Source organism: Papio anubis, chromosome 2 (genome assembly GCF_008728515.1).
Source record: "Papio anubis isolate 15944 chromosome 2, Panubis1.0, whole genome shotgun sequence".
NCBI lineage: Eukaryota > Metazoa > Chordata > Mammalia > Primates > Cercopithecidae > Papio > Papio anubis.
The window spans coordinates 102,081,265-102,106,045 of record NC_044977.1 but is presented as its reverse complement, the minus strand read 5'-3'; the positions used below and the strand labels follow the sequence as shown (position 1 = coordinate 102,106,045).

At 51.4% G+C, this 24,781-nt stretch overlaps 1 protein-coding gene across 4 annotated transcripts in view; it reads right to left on the bottom strand.

Moving 5' to 3' along the window:
• SCN5A (sodium voltage-gated channel alpha subunit 5) overlaps positions 1 to 24,781 on the bottom strand; it is a 102,305-nt gene that overhangs the window by 46,953 nt on the left and 30,571 nt on the right. For 2 of the 4 annotated variants that reach the window (XM_009201170.4, XM_003894662.5), the window contains exons 6-14: positions 19,106 to 19,197; positions 15,088 to 15,318; positions 13,496 to 13,559; positions 12,021 to 12,162; positions 11,306 to 11,503; positions 10,136 to 10,315; positions 9,119 to 9,490; positions 4,334 to 4,466; positions 3,145 to 3,383 (exon numbers count right to left, since the gene is read on the bottom strand). In XM_009201170.4, the coding sequence (XP_009199434.2) occupies positions 3,145 to 3,383; positions 4,334 to 4,466; positions 9,119 to 9,490; positions 10,136 to 10,315; positions 11,306 to 11,503; positions 12,021 to 12,162; positions 13,496 to 13,559; positions 15,088 to 15,318; positions 19,106 to 19,197 (1,651 nt within the window). Of the gene's footprint in view, positions 1 to 3,144; positions 3,384 to 4,333; positions 4,467 to 9,118; positions 9,491 to 10,135; positions 10,316 to 11,305; positions 11,504 to 12,020; positions 12,163 to 13,495; positions 13,560 to 15,087; positions 15,319 to 19,105; positions 19,198 to 19,338; positions 19,431 to 24,781 lie in introns of all 4 variants that reach the window. The other 2 variants (XM_003894663.5, XM_009201169.4) reach the window with 1 other exon arrangement.

Below are 24,781 nucleotides of genomic sequence, written 5' to 3'. Positions count from 1 at the left end.
GGCCAATTATGAACATTTTTATAATCTCTATCGAGCAATTCTACTATGTGACATTTTAAAGGGGATAGCCTGATTGTGTCTGTCCGTGTGTGTGTCTGCTGACTCTTCCTCATGGTGGAATATTTCCTTCTGTGTTTTATAATTTGGGAAATCCAGTTTGACCTGGGCTAAAGGTGTGTCCTTCCAGAGAAGTTTTGTTCCCTTTTAGGGGCCCCAAGACATTATTCTAGGATCACTTTCTATGTTAATTTTTTAGATGTAGGTTCCAGGACTACTCAGGTGTAAATATGAACCCCAAATCTGTATGAGGCCAAATCCACAGTCACAGCCTTTCAGGGGTTACTTTTTTCCTTTCCAGCCCTGGCTAAGACAGGGCTTCTTTATCATTTCCCAGGGTTTGTGTGTAGGTTTTTTCTGGATCACCATTTTTCTGAATGTATGGTCATATTCTTATGGGGCTACTCAGTTTCGACCCCTACTCACACTGTCCCAAGGTTGAGTGCCTTGTCTCTACATGCTCATTAAAATCCAAGCCTCCAGATTATGCAAATCAACACCTCCCCACCCTACCCACGGCAGCTACAGAGCCATTTCACAAGTTTACTGCTATGGTTTTTAAGCTTCTTTTTGTTTTTGGCACTTCGGGTTTCCGTTACAGTAGCCCCCTCTTATCTATGGGGAATACATTCCAACAAGGCTCCTAGTGAGTGCCTGAAACCATGGATATTACTGAACCCTATATATACTATGCCTTTTCGTAAATCTACATACCTCTGATAAAGTTTGATTTATAAATTGGGCACAATAAGAGATGAACAACTTCTCTTTGTTATATATTTGGCTTCTCTTTGGCACATCTGTATTGCCAGCATCATTACTCTTCTGCTTTGGAGAATAACAATTAAGTACAATAAGGGTTACTTGAACACAAACACTGTGATACCACAACAGTCTATTTGATAACAGAGATCGCTAGTAAATGACTAATGGGTAGGTTGCATATAGAGCACGATACGCTGAACAAAGGGACAATTCATGTCCCCGAGCAGAATGGAGCAAGACAGTGTGAGATTTCATCGTAATACTCAAAACGGTGTGCCATTTAAAACTAATAAATTGTTTATTTCTGGAATTTTCTATTTAATATTTTCACATCATGGGTGACCATGGGTAACTGAAACCATGGAAAGCAGAATTGTGGATAGGAGGAACTACTGTACTTTCTCATGCACTTAGCTACGTAATTCAAAGACTGTTTGCTGTATTTTAAATTGTTTATTAATAGGAGACTTTTCAGATTTTCTTGTCCATAATATTGCTGGAAATAGAAGTTTCATTTGCCTTTTATCTTTATTTGTGTGATGGGCTAAAAAGTTAGTTAAATCTATCAATCTTCTCCTTTATGGAATTTGTCTTCAGACACATGCTTAGAAAGGCTTTTTCCAAGCTGATTATTTACTCATGCTTATTTTTATGGTATTATTTCTTAACACTTAATATTTAAACTACCTAGAATATATTAAATGCAATAAAATCAAAACCTTACATACTAGCAATAAAGCTATTCAAACAGAACAAAATATAGCTATAACCCAACTACACTGCCTGTTATCTATAATTTAATGACAAGTTTAATACAACTGCAGTTTAGCCACAACTTGCTGACCCAGTGAAGCCACCAGTGCTGTTCATCACACCTAACTTGCTGCTCAGTCCAACCCAATGGTCACAACCTGATAAACCACACTCAACTGAAACCCTGCATAACTACCATCTGAAGACCACCCAACATTCCCAACAGTGCCATGAGACTTCTACCCACTGAGATGTAGCTTTCCCTTCTGTTTGCACATAGAAGGAAAGAAAAGTAAAATTACAGCAAGTGGACTCAAATTGGTGAAAAAAATCTCAATAGGCCCTGCAGAGAACTATCTAGAGTCCTGGGTTTGGAAAGTAAGAAGAAAAGAAAATCCTCATACCCCACAGTGTGAGAGACCTACCTGCCTGTGGGGGGTCACTTGAACAGCTGGGCCTGAGACAGGCTGGGTCTGCAGTAAGAGCAAGCTTAGATCAAATGGGGCCAGAAGTCCCCCTACCATCCTCACACCAACCTCAGTGGTGATCTCAGAAGCTCCTTTTTGAGGCCAGTGGGCTCATGGCAACTCTGCCCTGGGATCCTCTAAAGATGAGCTGACTCTGTTTACCTGGACTGATCCAATATGGACCTGTCCTGGGAGTTGAGAGATGCCCAACTCTGCCCCTGCCATGTCATCCCTCCGGTCTCTGGGCCTCGGTTTCCCTATCCGTATAATAAAGAGGCAGGACTTGATTTAGTATCAAGAAAAAAAAAATCGGAATTAGAACCCAGACATTCTGACTTCCAGGAGCAATCTAACAACAACAATAGCACAGCTATCATTTGTTTTGAGTGCTTACTGCTTATCAATCTATGAGCCAAGCAGATTATAGATATTATCTTATTCAATCCTCATTACCTTCCTATGAGGTTGATATTGTCATACTAATTTCCCATTTATTGAATTCAACAAATATTTATTGGGCCAATTACTGAGTAAATTGCTTGAGATCAGCTAGTTAGTAAGAGCTGAGTCAGAATTCAAATCTGGCTCTGCCTGATTTACTTACTACACCCAGCTATCCATCCATCCATCCATCCATCCATCCATCCATCCATCCATCCACCCACCCACCCATCCCTCCATCTTTCCCTCCTTCTATCCAACCATTCATCCACAATTTCCCCCATCCAACAACACTGATGCAAGCTCGGTCCATAAGAGAACTACCTCCTGCACATACTCTCCTCCATCTACAAATTACAAAATCTCAAGTCTCCACACATTTCAGGTTTACCCCCAGCTCGCTTTTGTTTTCTAGACTGTGAACATCTGCATAAACTTTTCACTCCACCCTCCCACTCCAAATCTACATTTCTCAGCTCCTTAGAAGCCGACCTTGAGATTCCCTCCCTCCTCCAAGATGTCTTCTATGATGATTCCCACCCTCAAAAGATCCTTCTGTGTGCAGGATCCCTTCTCCCTTACCCATGAAGGCTGTGCCAGCTGCCTGAGGTTCCCTCCTGCCAGGATGCCCATTTTATAGCCAGCTGCAGGTGGCTCTTACCAGGTTTCCGACCTGCAGCATCTCCTCGAATTCACTTGTCATGTTGTAGTGCTCCAGCGCCATGAAGAGTGTGTTGAGCACGATGCACATAGTGATGGTGAGGTCAGTAAATGGGTCCATGACCACCAACTTCACTCCCTGCTTGATGGACATCCACAGTGGGCAGCACTCCCAGATCAGGTAGCGCTGGGCGAGGCGGTTCCAGCATGGTGGACACTTGCGGCGAGACTCCTCTAACTCTGAGGGGACAGCCAGTGAGTTAGTTTGATTCTGTTGACTGAGCCATATTTATCTGGAATACCTTCCAGAAAAGATTTATGACTTGCTTTGGGAGATGACAGGGCTGCCACACGACAGTGGGACAGTGGGGGCAGCGAAGGCCGAGGGAATGGGTGGCTTGTGTCTTGGCTCCTTAGTCTGGAAATATGAGAGAAGAGGGCCATAGGGACAGGAAACAAAGATGGAGGCAGGGAAAATGGGGACAGGAGAGATTATTAGGACAAACATACAACTGCTTAAGACAACAGTCCCACATAGACCTGGGGACACTCAGGGGAGGACAGGCTGAAAATGATGAAACAGTAATGGGGACAGGCAAGTTCGGGCACAAGGACACCTGGGACAGAATGGGTAGGGACAGATGTGGACATCTGGGATGTGTCAGGACAAATGGGAGAGGGGATGCCGAGGACCGGTTGGAAAAGATGAGAATACATCTGAGATAGGAGGGAACAAGATCAGGATGGGGGGTGCCAAATTCAGACTGGAAGGGATGTGGAGTTGCCTAGGGCAGGAATGGCTGGGAAAGATGTGGGATGCCTGGAATAGCCTGAAGTAGATATGGGAATAGCTAGAACAGATACGGGTGTGCTCAGGACAGGATGGTCCTAGACAGACACGGTTATGGTTGGGAGACGATGGAATGAGACTGATAAGCATCTGGGACAGGCCAGATGTGGGAGTGTTTGGGAGAAACACAGACATGGTGATGCCCAGGAGAGAACAAGCTGACACAGATGAGAAGAGATGGAAGGACAGGCAAGGCTCCACAGAACAGAGAAGGCTGGGACAGTGTGGGGATGTCCAAAGCAGGCCAAGACAAATGGGGGATGCCTGGATCAGGCTGGGATGAAGGTAAGGGTGCCTGCAGCAGAGGTGGGGAGTATTTAAATGATCTGGGGGTGCTGACCTTCCAGTGCGCTGGTGAGGACACTGACTGCGCTGAGAGCCCGCTGCCGTGCTCCTGGCTCCTCGAAGCCATCTATACATGGAACCTGGGGGGTCAGCATCTGGGGCCCGCCTGGCTCCTCCGATGGTGTGGTCTGAGTGCAATCAGGAGATTTGCGTCAGCCTGGGGAAAGGGGTCCTGCCTCTAGCTCTAGTCCTGCTGGAGCTGGGGTGGCCAGTCCAGACTCAGGCTGGGGATGCCATCAAGATGAAGGTCTTGATGGGACACTGGATGCTGGGCTTCTCTGTTCCCAACTCCCTCCCAGTTAAGAACTCCCTCCACCCCTCCTGCCAATCACTGTCTCCTTCATTCTCGTTTCTTCTTCACTGCCTCTCATCAGCAGTGATTCCTGAGTGTGGTCAGGAAGCTACATATATCACAGGTCCTCCCTGAGCCTGATGCTGTCATACACATTAGTATATGCAAAAATGATCTGGGAGTCTTAATTGACCACAAGCTTCCCAGCGTCAAGAGCATAAAGAAGCTGAAAAAAAAATCTAACTTGCTCTAAGATAATGCTAATAGAAGGATAAAGTACAATGCTTCCACGTGGCTGGTGGGAGGCTGTGTCTTTTGTAGGGGCAGTTAGGCTGGATTTACCAAGAAAATTTTAAATTGGCCCTCCAAGTCCTCATCTGGTAATCTAACTTCATAAATAATTACATATATGCATCAAAAATACACATAAATGATGTTCATTGCAGCACTGTTCCTAATACCATAAGAACAAAACAACCAATCAATAGCAACCATATTCAAATCAATTATAGACACAATCCAACTCTGATAGACAACAAAGAGAATGAGGCAGTTCTTTGTATGCTCCCATGGGGACATCTCCAAGGCAAACAGTTTGATGAAAAAACAAGAAAAAGATCTGGAAAATGCATACCAAATGATTAAAGTGGACATATCTGGGGAATGGGATTGTGGAGGAGGGGAAAGAGAGGGAGAAGTTCCCTTTTCACTTCTGCACTGTGTACTTCTGCACTGTGGGGTTTGTTTTCACCATGCATGCACCATTTTTATCAGTATAAAACTCAGGCCTGGAAACAGCCCTGGTGAAGGGAGGTGGCAGGCAGGCATTCTCTAGGCTTACCTGGAGCCTCCCACAGAACCAAGGAGGGCCAATAAAGCCTTCACTTCAGCAGGGCCCTGCATGACCACAGCCCAGGCGCTGAGCTGTTTAGCATGCAATAGCAAGACTCTGTAATCTTCGCAGGGCAGAGGGAAGATGGGCCTAGACTACCCAGGGTAGAAGAAGCAGGGCATAGGGTGGGTACCAAATAGATCCGGGCTCAAGTTAAGGACATCCCGGCCATTGGTAGGACTGCTCTGAAATGTTGCCTAGGGAGGTAGTGAACTCCAAGTCATGGAAGTATTCAAGTGGAGGCACCTGAGACGGCTGAGGTGGCTGGTGCAATGGTACTATCCTGGGTCCAACACAACCATGAATTTGGCCAGCTTAACTCACAAGCAAGTTTTAAATTTTCCCAACTTCTCCCCTCCTTCTTTGCCATCTATGATAGTTTGGTTATCACTTGGCACATATGCACTCTCTTTCCCCTCCCACTGAGGGTGAATTAAACTTCCCTGCCCTGGGCATGAATGGCTTTCTTTAGACAACACAATGTTAGTGGACACGCTGTGAACAGAAACCTCAACTGGGCTAGTGCTGTTTATCTTGCTCTTGTGCTCCAGGAATTCTCCATGAAAAGAGCTTCCCCAGGTAGCTGTCACCCTTTCAGCCTGGGCCTCAGAACAAAGACGTGGAGCAGCCCTGAGCCTAACCCACATCATGGAGCCCAGCCCAGCCAGCGTGCAGTCTGGAGCAGGGCTTCCCAGCTAAGCCTAACCTACATGGGCCACGCTGTAGTCAACCTGCAGATGAGTGAGCATGAGAATAAAGGCTTGTTGCTAGATATTGACTTCTGGGGTAGTTTGCTACACAGCGTTGTTATGACAGTAGCTGACTAATACACTATCCTAGTCCAGGTGGTCATCATCCCTTTCCCAAAACCACTACAACGACCTCCTAACTGGCTTCTTTTCTTCTTCTCGTCCCTCTATTCTCTGCATAGTAGAAAGGGATTCCTTTAAAAAGTGAATCAGATAATGTCACTCCTCTGTTCAACAACTCCTTCCATCCTACTCCTCCCCATCTTACTCACACAGTATATCCAAACTTTTCTATGGTCTAGAAGGTCCTGCACAGTCCAAATCCTAACTCATGAAACTCATTTTAATGTTTCACCACACCTGGCCCTGTTAGTCACTCTCATCCCTTGGATGTGTCCTCCTCAGGGGCTTTGCACTTGCTATTCCCTCTACCTGAATGCTATTCCTCTGCATCTTTAGGGCTGGCTCCCTAAAATCATTTGCCTGTCAATTTTAATGTTACCTCCTTGGGAAGGCCTTTCCCAAGTATTCTAATAGTCCTCATCCTCATCCCTCCCCTTAGCAACTTGCTATCACATGACTTATTGCTACCTGAAAATATTGATTAGTTTACTGTCTTCCTAACTATATGGTATAAACTCCAAGAGGACAGTGATCTTGCCTTCTTTGTTTGCTGATATAACCCTGGAGTCTCAACACTGCCTGGCACTCCACATGGCAGGCTGGCACTAGATAAATATTAGATAGATGGATAAATTCTTGGGAATCAATCAGAAGGCTTGGGTTAGAGTTCCAGCTCTGTTCCTAACTTGCTAGGTGGCCACAGGAAATGAGGATGAAGATTTAACATGCAGGGGGAGAAAAGGAATTTCAGTGTGCTTCTCCCACCTACATCTAGACTTTTTGGAACCAGGCAGTCTCATACAGGCAGAGGGCAAAGTAAGTCTTCAGTCCCTACCTCCCAATCTGGATAAACTGAACGTGAGCTGTCTGCTGGGCTGGCCCTTCCTCCCCATCCTTGTTGATTAGGCATCCACAGTGTGCCCAACACTGTGCTCTGTTTTCAGACTAGAACTGGGCAGGAATGTGTCACTGGGGACCCAGTGAAAGCACAGAAGGCATTCCCAGGGCCTGCAGCCTGCTAATCTCTTGGACTCTTCAAATGTCTCCATCTTGGTTCGATAATTCCTTTAACTTTGCAAATGACCCTGTCTTGGCCTGCTAATCCCTTTAAGGTTACAAATGGGCCCCACAGAAGTGAGAATGGGTGAAGTCAGAATTCCTGGTAATGAAGTGCTTGAACTTGGATTCCTCCCGACATGTGCAGTACAATGAGATGATTTTCTCCTTAACGAGATTAGGAAATTCTATTAGCGCTCGCAGCTGCTGACCTGATTCCATGAGGCTGAAGCTCCAGGGCTGAACCTGCCTGGTTTAGTGTTCCTGGAAGCTAGACACCCCACCCTTCAGATGGGCCAGGGCCTCCCCAGCTTTACCTAAAGCTGTGGTCTGCCCCCAGGGGTGCCCAGTTTCCTCCCTTCACACTGTGCTCTAGAGGAGTGTGGGACCCTGGGCATTCTGCAGTGTGCCCCAGGAACCTCACTCCTTCCTGTTCACTAATACCGATAACAGATAATACTGATGACTCCAACACCAGGCAAGTCCAGGTCTCAACACTGGACCTAGTTGCACTCTTTCAGTCCTCACCACGACTTGCTGGCGTATAATTTTCACTTTACAGATGAGGAAATTGAGGCACAAAGAGATTAATTAACCTGTACCATGTTCCACAGATTGAGCAAGAGTCTGAGTGGCATGAAATAAGCCATGCGGCTGGGAGCCCTGCATCTTCAGGCCACCCTCCACCTTCCTGGTCAAGCCTCCCATCCGTTCTACCTTCCTCTCCAAGTGCACCCTGCAGGCCTTGGGGGCTGAGCCAGATGTTCAGCTTTTTCCTGGGTGGGCTGCTCTGGTCATTGTGTTGGGGGCCCGGGGTCCGCAAGGACACCTGATGGCTGATTGGGCAGCCATGAGTCTGTCATAGGATTGACTAAGTGACCAAAGTTCTGATTGGCCTTTCACAATCTGGCCAGTCCCTTCCTATCACCTTTGGAACAGTCACTGCAACTTCTCTCGCCGTCGCTCCCTCTGTTCCAGCCACACTGACCTCATGGCATCTCCTCCAACAGGCCAGGCAGATTCTGCCTCTGGGCCTCCGCGCTTGCTGTTCCTTGTGCCCGGAACAGGCTTCCCCAGATGATGGTCATGGCAGCGTTACTAGCTGTGACATATTTAACTATTATCCTTCTTTATCCCCATCACACACAATATAGACATTTTTTCTTTTTTGATTTTTTTTTTTTTGAGATGGAGTCTCACTCTGTTGCCCAGGCTGAAGTGCAATGGTATGATCTCAGCTCACTGCAACCTCTGCCTCCTGAGTTCAAGTGATTCTCCTGTCTCAGCCTCCCAAGTAGCTGGGATTACAGGAATGCACCTCCACGCCCAGCTAATTTTTGTATTTTTAGTAGAGATGGGGTTTTACCATGTTGGCCAGGCTGGTCTTGAACTCCTGACCTCACGTGATCTCCCCACCTCGGCCTCCCAAAGTGCTGGGATTACAGGCGTGCCCCATCGCACCTGGCTTTCCTTTGATTTTTGTCTGTCTGTCCCCATTAGCATGGATGCTCTATGAGGGCAGAGATTTTTTTTGTAAGTTTATGCACCTAGAGCCCAGCACATAATAGGTGCTCAACAAATATTTGGTGAGTATTTTTGGACTTGGCACTGGTGATCGGTTTGAGAGACCAGAACTGCCCTGGTGCCTGCATCTCGGGGCTGGCTCACCGTGTCTGGTGGGTGCTCTAGCATCACAGGGCGGAGGAGGTGGCTTCCTGGGGATGTGGCCTCTGGGTCACCTGCCCTCAGTAAGGAGACCACTCCATTGCAGTCCACAGTGCTGTTCTTTTTGCCATTGAGGGCGTGGCCAGGAGTCGAAGTTCCAGGACCGGGCTGTCCCTGGGCACTGGTCCGGCGCAGGGGCCAGGGCACCAGCAGTGATGTGTGGTGGCTCTCGCTGTCCCCCGCTGTGCTGTTTTCATCATCTGCAAAATCTGTTTCGGAACCCAGGTCTCGCCGGCGAAAGGTGAAAATGCTCCCTCGGCTGGAACGTGGCTTCACAGAAGTCCTGCTGAGGCCATGGGTGAGGCTGAGATGATTCTAAGGGCACGAGGAGAGGGGACACGACCATGACATGTGCTCTTCATGTGCTCCCAGCCTGTCTTTTGTGCCATTGGCCTCAGCCAAACTTCTCGGAGCATTGAGGGCTTTTTTTGCCACACAGGAACTGGGTGGGTCGGGCCAGGGGTACTTGGAAAAGGGGATGTGGGGTTAGAGATAATCCTGTATCTTCTGGGATCTCTACTCCCCTCAAATCTATGTCTCTGGAGCTGGGAGCCTGAAACTTAACTGGGCTTGGAGTTAGAGCTCAGGTTGGGTAAGGGAGAAGGAGGCAGGAAGGCTCCTGGTGTTGCAGACAGGCCCGGTCTGAGCAGGACCTGGGGCACTCGGAATGGCCCCTCACTCTTATGGGCATGTCCTTGAACTCCTACCAACCCATACCATGGGGCCTCGTCCCCCAGCCCCAGCTCCAGTGCTGGGATATTGGCCTCAGGTTGGGGATATCACAACACCCAAAACTAGCCTGTCCCTCTGCCCAGAGCTCCCCTACTCTAAGGAAGGCCATGGGAAACAGGAAGGGCAGAGAGGAGCAACCGTGGGGGCTGTGACTGTACAGGGGCCTAGCATGATGGGCTTTTCATGCCTGACCCGCCCTGGAAAAGCTAGAACCACAGCTGGGATTACCATTGCTCTGGGACCATCTTCAGAGTCAGACTTGGGGAGCCTGTCCTCCCCACACTCCTCAGTTCCTGAAGACATCCGTTTTCTCCTCTTGCTTCTTCTATCATGGCTGTTTACTGGGGCCAAAGGGGACATCTCCAAGGAGCTACGGGACACGGTATCCACACCCCTGATGGTGAGGGCCTGGAAAAGAGTGGAGGAAGGGATGTTTCCATCATTGAGACTTTGTGCAGCCTCAGGCTCAGGCAGGCCAGGCAACTCTCAGTGACTTGGATTTCTCTATCAGTAGGTGGACTTGCACACCTACTCCAAAATGAGGACATCATGGAGATAAACTCAGACAGACCCAGAATATTTTGGGGAAGATCAAGATCCAGGAAGGAAAATAGGAGTGGCTAAAGTGGGCAGTCTTGGAAGAGGGGAGTGTGTGGAACAGGTGGGAGGTGGGTGTGGATGAGCAGAGAAGTGGCAGAACCAGAGGGCAGAGGCTCTCCTAGAAGGTTTAGCTGGCCAAAAGTGTACTGGAAGATGTGGCATGGGGCAGTGAGAAGAACAAGTGGGTGCCCACAGCCTGGCTTCTATAGCCAGCCTCCAGGCTCCACCATGTGGGGGACTGGGGATGGCTAGGGCAGCATTGTCAGTGCTTATTTTCTGAGATAGCTCTGTTCTCTGACATTGGACCTTCTTCACTACCCCACCAGAAGGCATCCCTTGACCGGAATAAACTATGTGCATGGACACACGGATCTCTTATCCAGCATGTACTGTGCTCACCGAGACCATCTTCACCCAGGAGCTACCACCCAGTAGGCACCATTTTTACCCAGCTGGCGCCACTTTCATCTGGAAGACAGGATGACCATAGGAACAAGTTTACCCAGCACAAGCCCCACTCATAGGACCCACCTTACCCAGCAGATGTCACTTTTACCTGGTAGGCTCCTCACTAACAGGAACGTCTTAACCCAGCAGGTTCCAAATTTTTACTCAGCAGATACCACATTCACAGAAAATATCTTTACCCAGCAGGGACTGCACCATGCCCACAGGAACCAGCTTTACCCAGCATGTACCATGCCTGCAGGCACCAGCTTTACCCAGCATATACCCCACCTATAAGCACCCACAGTCAGGTGAGGGCTTAGAGGCTCCTTGGTGGCACTGCTCACCCACCTCGTGTTCTTTCTTGAGCATTTCCATGGCCTCCTGGAAGCGCTTTTCCTTCTCCTCGGTCTCAGCGATGGTGGCTTGGTTTTGCTCCTCATAGGCCATGGCGACCACGGCCAGGATCAGGTTCACCAGGTAGAAGGACCCCAGGAAGATGACAAGCATGAAGAAGATCATGTAGATCTTCCCTGCAGACCTGAGGGTCTGGGGGAGCAAGGGGGCAGAGGTCACCCTCACTGGGGCCCCTACTGGGTTATGGCATTTCCAAGTCACCTGGTCTAGTTGTACCAGGTGTTCAAATAGCCATAGCCTAGGGAGGAGGGTAGAGATGTCCCACCTATAGAGAGGGACATGTACTGACCTGCAGAGAATGACCTGCACACAGTGGGGCTGTGTCCCACCCAAGGAGGGAGGCAGAATGTCTCACCCAACTCAGGGCATGCTGTGCCCACAGAGGGAGAATATTCCATCCTACAGGGAGAAAGAGTGTCCCACTCACAGAGCAGACAGCATCCTATATGAAGGGACTGGTGCTTCATCACCAGCAAAAAGAAAGTTCCTTTGCTTGCGGGTCCCTTCTCCCTCAGAAGCAAAGGTCCTTGTCCCCTGTCCCCTCCAAAGCTCTCACCAGTGGGGAGGCTGCTGGGGCCGCTTCTGGCTAGTCACTTGTGTAGCCTGGACCCTGAGCCCACAGTTGCTGTCCCTCTGTGGGCACACACACCTGCTGATAGAGGCGCTCCCAGCAGTCCTGCGTCATCAGGCGGAAGAGTGCAAGAAAGGCCCAGGCAAAGGAATCGAAGCTGGTGTAGCCGTGGTCAGGGTTCTCGCCTGCCTTTAGGCACCGGTAGCCCTCGGGACATGTCCTGCAGCCACACACAGAGACTTTGTTCCATGCTGTCAGGGGTCTGCTGCCCTTGAGACCGTTGCTGGGCTGGACTTACCACCCTGGGCAACCCAGTGTATGCCCCACTGCTCTGTGAAGCTGAGATTCACAAACCTAGTGCCACGCAGCTGGATCCTGCCTCCGTGACTTTGTTCGTGCGTGCCTCCCACTGGGACACTATCTTCCTCTTTACTCTACCTATCTGTACTCTGCTAGGCCTAAATCAAGCTCCCTTCTGCCCATATGACACACCATCCCCAGCTACTATTAAGTTGCCTCTCCTCACAGAGAGGAAGCACGCAAGCCTGGCTCATGTCTCTTCCTCTGCCGGTCTACCCCATGAGGAGTTGAGTACAGCATGGGCATGGGGCAGAGCAGGGTTGGGGAGAGCAGTGAGCCTCGGCTGAGCTGAATAGGATAAGCCCAGGGCAAAGGCAGGGCCATGGGGTTGAGAAATGATTCTGGAGGGGATGGGTTGGGGCTTGGCCATGTCAGGAGCCCATTTGCACAACTGTGCACACAGTCACTGGTTCAGTGAGGCAGATCCACAGTTCACAGAGCTGGAGGTGATAGCCTCTCTCCCAAAGAGAAAATGCTGGTCTGGAGTCATGTGTGCATGTATGTGTGTGTGATACACACACACACACACACACACACACACACACACGGACTTAGCAAGTGGATGGATGCATCCAAGGGACCTCCGTGTGTTGTTAATGTCCCAAGACCTTTCAGACAATCTCTTTGGTGACAGGAAGGAGGCAACAAACTTGGTACTTCTCCTTTGAGGTGACCCTCTGTGACCCCCTTCTCCAACACTCCATGGCACTGTCACACTGATCCAGACCCTGGTGTGCACAGGACCCTGGAAGCTGCACGTGGCTACTGGGGCATCTCAAGGAAAGTCCAGGCTGCTGGGGAAACCACATTCACTCCAAGGGACAGCTCAGCAGCGAGGGAGGGAAGACTGGAGCTGGAGGGAGCAGTTCTGGGGAGCTTCTGGAAGGGATGGAGTTGGGGGTGGGCTGGCTGGGGGGCTGTAGAAGGCATCCTGAGCTATCCCGCAGTCCCAGCCCACCTTCAGGGCTCCATTAGCTCTCCCTGCAGCTGTCCCTGACCTTTCTCCAGCAGCTGTCTCCTCTGTGCTGGGGGCAAGGCGGGAAGCTGGGGAAGGGTCCTGGCAGGGAAGGGAGACAAAAGAAGGCCTCACTGTCCCTGGGGTCAGGGCATAAATAGAAAATAGAACAGTTGAGAAAACACCAGGAGACTCCCCTGTCAGGACAAAGAGACCCGGGGCGGTGGGTGCCACATACCCAGCGTCAGAGCTGTTTCCACACAGCAACACGTCAGAGGTGCCGTTCTTGAGCAGGTAATTTTCTGTAAGAGAAACATCATGCTGGTGAGGGGCACGCTGGCCCAAAAGTTTCTCCCTTGCATCCAGGGTTTTGGGGAGGTGGAGACCTCACTAGTGGTCTTCATTCTTCTCTGCCCCTTCCCTGCCCCTACCCTCTGCCTGGCCAGGCTTCAGGCAACTCTGGCTGTGCCTCTGGCCTTCCTCCTGCTCCTCTGCAGACATCCTGCTGCCAGTGTCCCCATGCTCTCAGAAGCCACGGGAAGCCCTAGGCAGGGCCTCAGCTGTCCCCACAGGAAGCTTCTGCACCCCACCCGAAACCACTCAGGGGGCCCACCAAGGTCAGGAGGCAAGGGTCTGGGCAGAGTTCCAGCTTGGCTGCCGAGTCACTGTGGGGCCTTGGCCGGCTACTGCCCAATTCTGTACTCACTTCCATCACATAAAATGGTAGAAGTGATGCCTGCCATAGTCACCATGCTAATGCTGTGGTCTGTCTGGATGGAGCTGCACCGAACAGGACTGCCCGTCTTGTCCTCTCCTCTCTGTGGCAGTCATCAGTCCCCAACACTCACCATTACCTGGCTTTGTCTTAGGCGACAGTTGTCAAAGCGTGGTCCTCGAACCATCATCATCAGTGTCAACTGGAAACTGCTCAGAAATGCAACTTCCCGACTGCCACCCAGACCTACTGACTCAGAAACTCTAGGGGTGGTGGGGCCCAGAAATCTGTTTTCCAGAGCCTTCTAGGTGACTTGGGTGCACATGGAAGTTTTAGAACCACTGTTATGAGGCCACTGCTGAACTACTCACTGAGTGTCTATGTTTCGTTTTCCAAAGTGGACTGCTGGTGTATGTAAGAGGCCCTAACCTCAGAATGGCCCTCAGAGTCATTCTGGCCCAGGGTCCTGTGGCCTGGAATCTGGCCTCGCAGCAGCATGTACCTCTGAAACAGACCAATGGCTCTAGTCAAGAGTGGTGCTGGCCCTTAGCCTGGAGAATGGAAGTGTGAGCCACAGGGCGGTGAAACAACAGAGGGGCTCACACAACTTGGCACAATCACTGGGCTTGTTCCAACTCCCTTGCAGGGTTCTGGGGTACACGTACATGGAATCAGCATCCTGGCAAGGAACACTGATGTCAACCGGGAGACCTCCATGCCAGCTAGGTGGGGCTTCACTCTGAAGCCTCATCAACTACTCCGGCTCCGTGTCCAGCCCTTTCCTAAGCTGACAGTCTGTGGGCAGGCTGGTCACCTTGCCATTGCAACACTCTAGGGTCAGTCCCATCTCCAAATGCTGCAGCTGCTCTTCCCCCAGCTGGCCCTCCATCTAACTCCGTACTTCCCACTCCTCATACATCGCCTCCCCATCTAGCCTGGGAAGTCACAAGGCAGGCCCTAAGTCTGCTCCCCATCTGTCCTCTGTCTGGGTCTCTGGGGGATCAGACAGGGCTCGAACAACCCTGGAGGCCTGCCCGCTGGTGACGCATGTGTGGGAGGTGACCCCGCCCTGCTGGTCTCACAAAGCCTTCCCCAGCTGCAGAGAGAGTTCGCACCTGGATCACTGAGGTAAAGGTCCAGGGATTCCCACACCAAGCCATCGGCCTCCACGGAGCCGTTGGTGCCGTTGAGCGCTGTGAAGTTGCGCACGCACTTGTGCCTTAGGTTGCCCATGAAGAGCTGCAGGCCGATGAGGGCAAAGACACTGAGGCAGAAGACCGTGAGGACCATCACATCAGCCAGCTTCTTCACAGACTGAATCAGGGCCCCCACGATGGTCTTCAGCCCTGGGGAAGGCAAGAACAAGCACGGGGTCACCCAGGGGCACCGAGCTCTGTGCTCCACTGGTGGGGGGCTGGGCCTGAGTTGAGCTGGGTTGGGACCTGAGTAGGCAACCAGAGGTGGGGACAGAATAAGGGAGGCTTCTCCTGGGCTTTGAGACTCAAGTCCCACTTTCCTCAGCAGCTGAGATTCTGTCTTGATTTCCCTGGGCAGGAGTCTAGGCTGGCTTTGTAGTTTCAGAGGGAACCTGCTCCTCCTTGCTGCCCACCAGCCAAATATATGGCATGGGCGTGGAAAGTGCTGTTTTCTTGAGAAAACACATACTCAGAGCATCACCCCCTTTGGCTGGTCTGAAGGTGTGCCAGACCTACCCCTTTTAATGTAGTCCATGGAAAAGGAGATGGAGGCAATGGAGGGGCCTCAGCCTTGATCCTGAGATGGGGAGAAATAGAGCCATTCCTGCTGGGGGTCCCCCTGCCCCACAGCTGGGGTTGGTTCTATTTGATGCACAGGGAGTGTGGATTGTTTGGAGGAAACTAGGGGCCCAGGGTCTCATCGGGTAGGGGCTAGGGGCTGTGGTCAGGTGTGTGCTGGGGGCTCTGGGTGAGGGTCTGGCAGGGTCATGGTGGGTGATGTCTAAGGGGCCTGCGCTGGCTCAGGCCCACCTTTAGGGAAGGTTCAGAAACAGGGCTGACCTGCATTGCATCTTCCCACTTACCCTGTCCCTCTAGGACCTCCCCACGCCCCCATCCGTCCCATTCTCCATAGCTGAGAGGCTGTGATCTGTTAGTTGCACAGCCTAGCTCCCTGCAGAAGCCAGCACCACATAGCAGAATGACAGAAAAGCATGTGTAGACACCAGTCTGGCCCTTAGCGACTGTCCTAGGACAAGTGCAAGCAGAGCATAGGGAATGAGGGGGATCCTCTGCCAGCAGCAGGGCCCTGCCCCTCATGCCCCTGTCCCAAGCGGCCAGATCTCAGATTAAGCTCCATCCATCCACTGTCCCGCTGGTTAATGTGTTAGGAGCATCTGTGGCTTCTGTGCCTGCTGCTGCTGGGCCTGTGACCCACAGGCAAGGAGGCCATGGTGGGCAAACACAAGATGGGGAGAGGATGACCTCCCCATGGTGCCACTGACACTGCTGCCTGCCCAGGGCTCAGAGGCACTCAGCCTTCCTTGTGGAAATCGTCCTGGCAGATGTTGGCAACTGCCTGGGCAGTGGGTGGACCTCGCAGGTCTGGGCCCAGAGTAGTGGTGGTGGTGGGATCCACAAGCTCTTCATGGTCCAGTGCTCCTCATCTGTAACAGAGCTTCCTGTACCCTTTGGTGGGTTTACTGGGCTGGAGACCTGCATGTCTCGAGGGGAACGAAGTGAAGACTGATGGACAGCAGCTTGAATACTCAAACTGGTCTGTGCCTCAATTGTTAGGCTAAAGTCTCTTTGGCCTGAAGTATCCCATTCAAGGCCAGCAAAGTACCCCCTGACCTGGTCTGTGGAGATAGTGGCCAAGGATAACTCACCCCTTTGAACATTTCTCATACTGATGATAGATTTCACTTCTGGCAAGAATGGTTGCAACGGAATTGCAGGATTCTTTCTGAAAAGACCCAGGAAGGGATGCGCCCCAGTATATCAAGTGGGAAATCCTCCTGCCACTGAATTAATGGGCTGGGTGGAAGAGCCCTTGGAAACCACCAATTCTGATTTCACTCTCATTTTATGGAAAAGCGACTTGAGTGTAGAGAGGACTAGGGCTATTTCAGACTCAGATCAGAGGACACCTCCTCCCAAGAACCTTCCATAATGCCAACCACAGCATTTTTCTATTGGCCACTTTCAGAGCCTGCTGGCTCACTAGGTTGCTGGCAGCTTTGAAGAGGTCCCATGGAGCTAGGCTGAGATTGGTGGGCTTCCTCCTTTTCCCCAGGACCGAGAAATATTTCCCTTTGTAAATGTTTCTTATAAAACACACCAGGAATATGCCTTAAGTCCTGTGGTCAGTGTTCGTCTACTTTGGTGGGGTGTGTGCTTGTGAGGCTGTCCCTTGGCCCTAGAGGAGAGACCATGTGGTTTCTGAGTCTATGCATGCCAAGGCCCATGATGTCTGTCTCAATGCAGGTGGCTCCGTGGGACTGAGCGGGAGCAGACTGTCCCCTTGCTACTGGCCCTTGGCAGGGGTCTGGGCCACTTGTAGGAGCCCTGGGGGAGATGCGGCCCTTACGAACAGTGGGTTTAGAGGTTAGAAAGCTCAGTGTGAACATAGCATAACTGGGGACTCCTCTGGCAAGATAACTAGCCCCACCACGGGGAGTCCAGATTCCTTACTGGAGCTTAGAGCAGTGCTTCTGACTCCTTGGGGGCAACATAGCTCAAAGCAGGCAATAGGCCTGGGAGCCACCAGGTTCCACATCAGGAGTGGATGTAGCCATCTGGTTCAACCGATCCTCCTGTCAGCCCTCACACCTCCCCAGAATGATGGCATGCAACCTATTTCCAGCCGCCTTCTTTTCTTCTTCTTTTTTTTTTTTTTTTTTTGAGACAGAGTCTCACTAGGTTGCCCAGGCTGGAGTGCAGTGGTGTGATCTCGGCTCACTGCAACCTCCACCTTCTGGGCTGAAGCGATTCTCCTGCCTCAGCCTCCTGAGTAGCTGGGATTACATGAGTGCACTACCACGCCCAACTACTTTTTCTATTTTTAGTAGAGACGGGGTTTCACCATGTTGGCCAGGATGGTCTTGAACTCCTGACCTCAAGTGATCCACCCGCCTCGGCCACTCAAAGTGCTGGGATTACAGGCGTGAGCCACCGTGCCCGGCCAAGCTGAGTTTTTAAAAGAAGTGCCTCCCCCAATTCTAAGTGTGGCTGCTTTTGGAAAAGACTTCTGGAACGAACCTCTGGGCACTGCCCCTCCAGAGCAAATTCCTCCAAACAGGAGGAGCTTTGAGTCTGGGGAGAGGGAATACAAACTTAGGACAGGAATGTCTCCTGGGTGGAACTCAGCTTCAGCACCGGCACATCGCACAAGCAGGCTCAGAAATCACAAGTCTTTTCAGAGTTTTCCTGAATGGACGGGTGGAATGATTTCTAGAGAGGTCATCTGGGCCTAGGAGATTTCCCAGATGCAATTGCCAACATCTGTCAAGGAGAATTTCTTCCTGAGGCTACCATGCATGGTTTGCTAAACCTCTACCGCACCATGCAGCGAGGGCTGTTAGACACCAAGGCCCGATGATGCCTGTCCACAGATTACACTTTGTTTCGCAAAATGGGGCTGGGGCTCTGGCCCTACTTATATCACCAGATGGGGCACAAGGCGGGCCGAGGCACTCAGTCATGAAAGACCGTGCTGGAGTTTTCCTCTTTCATTCCAGGTGTGTATGGGGGTTCCCGCAAATGCATTTCTTTTGGTTTCCTCATCAGAAGCTGACATTCCAGGCTGAAGCAATTCATGTAAAACTTTTAGCTATTCAAATAGCTGAGTGTGGTTTGGAAAAGTAGTCCACTATCTTGGAAAACAATTGGGTTCAACGTGGGCCCCACCGTGGGGTGCTCTGTGCCCCCTGGTGTCTGTGAGAGTGGGCTTTGCTGTGGTGGGCAGCCTGAAGCCCATTCTGAGGCTCCAGGGGGACAGGCATGTCCACTGCCACTAGCCCCTGGCACCTGAGCCCTAGGAAAGGTATTCTGGTGACAGGCACATTTGAAGGGCCTTCTGGAGGGTTGCCTTGGCTCCCAGGTGGCTGGAAAGGCCCAGGCGTATCCCTCCAGCCTTGGCGTTTAACCTGATTTTCACCTGAAATGACTGATATAGTTTTCAGGGCCCGGAGGACTCGGAAGGTGCGTAAGGCTGAGACATTGCCCAGGTCCACAAATTCAGTTGTGTATCTGTAACAAGGGAAATTCACACACGAGACAATGACAACACGCCAATAGGAGACACACAGTCAGAGGAGGAAAGGGGGGTGGGGAAGACAGAGAGAGAGTCACTTGTAGCTGAGATCTGAGAGGCAAACCTTGGCATCTTACCTGGGATAACTGAAATAGTTTTTAGAGCTCTCAGGACTCTGAAAGTTCGAAGAGCCGACAAATTGCCTAGTTTTATATTTTCTGATACATACCTGCAGAATCAAACCACAGTTATTGGGAATTACAAAGCAGAACCTCCGCCTGCCCTCCCCGACCAGCCCTCTCCCTTGGCCCCCTCCCATGGGGGTGGGGGGCAGTGCTGTGGATAGCCCAGGACCTCCCTCAGGTTTTCTTCTGGATTTCAACCCTCCTAACACAGGACTTCAGCTTCAGTGCCGTAAGGATGTCCACACGGCAAGCTTCCCGGCGACTCTCTTGGTGATGGTGCCATGGATAACCAGTGCTAGGAGGCAACCACTTTGCCACTGTCTCCACACCACTGGGATCCATGACATGAAGCCACATGTGGGGTCTGGGGCTGGGGACACATCAGAGTGAAGAGAGAAGCCTGTTTTCCAAGAGGCTCAGGTCAGGTGATACAGGAAGCAAGTGCGTTTCTGGTCCTAGTTTTGGTCTACATCTTCTGTGGAACCTCCATCTGTTGATCAGCTTGTGCCTGGCTCAGAAGTCCCTGAAGTCACGAGGCGGAGGTGGCCTGAATACTCATTGGAAAAAACAGAGTTCCCAAGACAGAGGCGCTGGAAGATGGGAAGAGAGGTTGCCTGAGTTCTTCAACTACTCACAGGCAAGGAGCAACCCAAGAAGAGAAAAGGGCAGGATGAGGGGCCCCAAGGCAGTGGAGTGCCTTCCCAACAAGTCTACCGGTCCCACCCCCAGACCCTTGGTATCTTCCAGGGATGGCTCTGGGTCTCCACCGGAGGACTGGCCTCCAGAGGCAAGATGCCCTTCCTGGGGTCTGTCCTACTTGGGTCCGAGCGAGGCTCAACAGGGTGAGTGGCTGTGGGCCCCCTCCTGGAACTTGGACAGTTGCTGATCCGTGGCCTCCACAGGGACAGGAGAAAGAAGGTGGTCGCTGGCGGGCAGGGACCTGCCCAAGCAGAGCATGAGAACATGCAGTAGATGGGCCACATGACCACAAGGACCATGGACAGTGTGTAACCAAGGCCATCGGGACAGTGGCAAGTGACTTGTGACATTTAATCAAAGGCTTTGCATCCAGGGTGTGTGACATTTAACCGAAGGTGTCTGGTGTTTAACAAAAGACACTGGACTCGGGATGTCTGATGTTTAACCAAGTGCGTCTGACGCAGGTGTCTGAGTGATGTCAGGCATAGGACGTCAGCCCTGTGGCTCTGGGTGAGTGCAAGGGTGGGCTGGCACTGTTGCCAGACTCACTCTGCTGGGCAGTCTGGACCTCCAGGCCCTTCCAGTCTGCCCCCAGCTTCCCAATTCCCCTTCAGGCTTTGAATATCTACAGGAAAGAACTTGGCCAGCTGAGTCAAGGGGCTTAATGCCCTGGGGTCCATAGGTCCAGCTCTAACTGACACTGGGTTGACAGCAGATTTCTCTACGTCCACTGGAGGAGCCCCTCCATCTTCACATGGCCCTATGCACCACGCTGATCTTTCCTTACTCACAAAGCCCTACACAGATGATGTCAGCAGACACATTCCCAAAGCTTGCTTTCCTCTGGCGACACCAGACCCTTTCTGTGGTGTGGTTTCCATTCCATCTCCTGTATTCACTTCAGCATGTACATCTTTCTCCAGTGTGGCAGTCAGATGCAGTCCCATCGTCTGCTGGGGAGCAGAAGTCACTGTGCTTGTTTTGGTCCACATACACCTGCTAATTTGATCCAAGGTCCCTCTCAACTTCTGAGAGCTATTCCATTCTCCATGATGGCTCAGACCCTAAGGCCTCTGTCCCACATTCTTCTCTCGGTCTCTCTCCAGACATGGTGCTGCCACAGGACTTTCTGGCTGAGCCTGGGATATTGCTGACATTGCCATCCCATGGAAACCACGGCTCTGGCCTGCTGGAGGCTCTGGGCTCCTTTTTTGGTTGCTGTTCTACCAACTGTGCCTGGGGACAGCAGCTCCCCTTGCCCAGGATACTGGTTTCAAGGCTGTCTCTTCTAATTACAGGGAGTGAGTGGAATACTGTGCAGGTCAGAGAGGGAACCAACCGTCCTTGCTTCCCTCCTGTCCCTTACAGACCCAGTCTGTCCCCTGGTGTCTCCATTGAAAACTCTGCCTATCTCTAGCTTAGATTCTGCCTATCTTTGCCTGTCCTGGGGTGGAACCTGCCCCCAGCACAGTGTCCCCAGCACAGACAGTGCTTGGCCTCCATTCATTGTCTGCCTTCTAGGCAGCTGGTGTCCCAAGGTGACAAGGACAGCTTAGTGACAGAATAAGGGAGGACCATATCTGTGCTCCTGGCAGGCTTGCAAAGCCAGCTGAGTGGCTGGAAATAGGAGTGCAGCTGGTGGCCGTGTGTCTGTCTGGGAGAGCAATCATGAGTTAGAGGAAGTCTTAAAAGAGGACTTGCAGGGTAAGGGTGTGGAATGTCTGGGACCATGTTGGTGACATGGTGGGCTATTGCCTCTCTTATTCCACCCAGATCCCCACCAAGGCCTCTTTTGGGTCCTCTGAGTGTGGCAGGGCAGGAGGAATGCTTGGTATGACACAGGGCCAGTTGCAGAGGTGGCAAGTGTGGGGTCACGTGAGGAGACAGAGCATTGCCCCCCTCTCAGGCTGGCAAAACTCTCCTCCAAGCCAGTCTGCTCCTTCAGTGATGGCTAAGCTGCTGGCCAGGGGCAGACAGCTGGACAACAGACAGGGGCAGAAAGAGCAAAGGGTGGTGGGTGAGAATCCTATCCCATCACCAGCCCCAGTGCAGGGAAGCCTTCTTCCTGCCCACCCTTATCTTGAGATGGTGAAGCCCACGCCGTTAGTGACTGCAGGAATTGCCACCCTCCTCTCTGCCCTCCTCCCTTCCCCTCCAGGTTTGGTTTCCATAACAACCCCAGGAGGTGGGAGGCTGTGCTAACTAGCAGGTAATGCCCTTCTGTGAGTGGGGCCACAGGAAGAGCTCTGGCTTGAGGGCTGCAAGCTGAGCCTGGCAGGCTTCCCAGCACCCTGCCCCAGACCCTCCCACAGCCTCTAAATCAGTGGGGTGCAGGATCACCCCAGCAGAAACATCAGACTCGGCATGCCTCTCCCATCCATCCCATGGTTTGGAGTTGAGAGACTTGGTTTTAGTCTCAGCATTGCTTCTGATTCAGTCTATAACTTTGGACAAGTGTGAGGTTCTCTGAGCCTCAGTTTCTCCATCTGTGTAATGGAGGTCAGATGGAGGATTTCACTGAATGGAATGTTTCCCTTCACTCAAGTCTCCTTTGATTATCCTAGAGTCCCTTGTTACTGAACCATTGCATCTCTAAGAGAATGCATTTCAAACGCAGTAATTAACTGGTTTTCACAAGCCAGAATCCCCGTCAATCGAAGCTGCCAGGCCAGGCCAGCCAAGGGCCCAACAGCTGATGTGCCAATAGGTCACACAGCCCTTTGGGAAGTGGATGTGCCATTTCTGTGAGGTGCTTGGAAACATGGAGAGTGTCTGAGCTTCTGAGGCTGAGTTCTGCCTTGTCAGCCCTGGCCCTGGCACACAGCGAAGGCAAGCAGGTTTTGGCGAGGAAGGCACACCTGCTTTGTGACTCCCAGTGGAAGAAGTGGTTTGGGAATGAAACCAGGATTCTCCCAGGAGACAGGGCAGAAGGACTGCTTAAGGGCCTGAGGTCACTCAGGGCATCTCCCAGAGACACAGCTTGAGCCAAAGCTTGGGCCAGGGCAATGACTTCCTGGGATCTGGGGCTGCCTCTGTGGTGACATTGTCTTGCCCAGGCTCCAGGCTGGGGAGCTAGGAAAGGCTCAGGCAGACGCTATATCCTCTCCTGCCCGAAGCCACCTTCCTTCCTGTGACACTCAGCCTCAGGACCCCGTGGATTACTGCTTCCCACCCACAGGGCACCCCAGGGCCCAGCCTGGCAATCTTACTCCATTCCCAAGTCAGTGCAACCTCCTCGGCTCTGACATGAAAAGTTCTCCCTCTCTCTGAAACCTCAGATGTGCCTCCCCACTCTGTTCTCAGCTGATGATCCAGCTTCTTACTTCACTGAGAAAATAGAAGCAATCAGAAGAGAAATTCCTTTCTCTGTCATCATCAACTCTATCAATCTACCTCCATCTCCACCTGAAATTCTGCCTTCCCTGCTCTTCAGGTTGACGCTCCCCCTTGGCACTGGATTCCCAACCTCTTGGGCCAGCTCAAGGGCTTTGCTCCTGCAATCCCCTTGCTCATCTACATCATCTGGCATCCCCTCTCTACTGGATCATTTTCACCAGCCTGCAAAGATACCCCCCTTCTTTAAAAGCCCTCCCTTGATTGACCCACATTCCGCACGGATTACCACACCATTTTCGGTCCCATTTTATAGCAATCCCCACAAAATAGATGTCTCTACTTGCCACACCTCCTCTCCTCCCACTCTCTCTCGAACCCTCCTTAACCAGGTGCATATCCTTTTTCTCCACTGGAATCCCTCTTGTCAAGGGCACCAGTGACCTTCCCACTGTGAAATCCAATAGTCCATTCTTAGTCATCACCTTCCCCAACCTCCTGGTGGCAGGTTTCCATTGGAATCACATTCCTTCCTAGACATTACCCTCTTCTGATTTGCCTCTGCCCTCCAGTCTTCTCTCTTGGCCTCCAGATGTTGGAGCGTCCCATAGTACATTCAGGCTACAGGTTACAGTCATGCCTAGGTGATCTCATCTGGTCTCCTGGCTTTAAATACCATCTGTATCCCCACGGTTTCTAAATTTATACCTCCACCTTGGACCTCTTTATTGAACCCTAGACTGGAGTATCCAGTTGCCTACTCAATATCTCACCCTGGGTGCCTTCAAATGTCATACATCCCTAACTGGATTTTTGATTCTCTTCCTACTTCAGCCAGTGCCGCTCTCTCCAATTTTCCATTTCAACCAATGGGAACACCGTCCACCCAGCAGCTGCTCAAACCAAAAACCACCTTGGGGGCCTCCCGTCAGCCCTACCTGCAAAATATGTCCAGAATCTGACCAGGTGCTCCCCTTCTCCACTTGGTCCTTGGTTCCAGTCACTATCTTCTCTCTCCTGGCTACCAAGATATAGCCTCCTAACTACTCCGTCTGTCTCTACCTTCTCCAGTCTGTGGTCCACACCATAGCTGGGGAAGTCTCTACAGAATGTAAAGCAGGTCACAGCTCTGCCTGTTCTTATACCCCAGTGACTCCCATCACACCTGGCTTTTACCACAATCTGTCCTCCATCCCACTACTCTGCAACTTCATCTCCCATCACTCTTTCCTTGCTCGCTCAACTCCACCCAGGCCTAAATCCATATAGGGTTTGGGGCAAGTGATATTGTCTCTCAGAGCCAGTTTTCCCACTTGTAAAATGGAGGGCTAGAGTTGGCTCACAAACAGTATACCTAGAAACA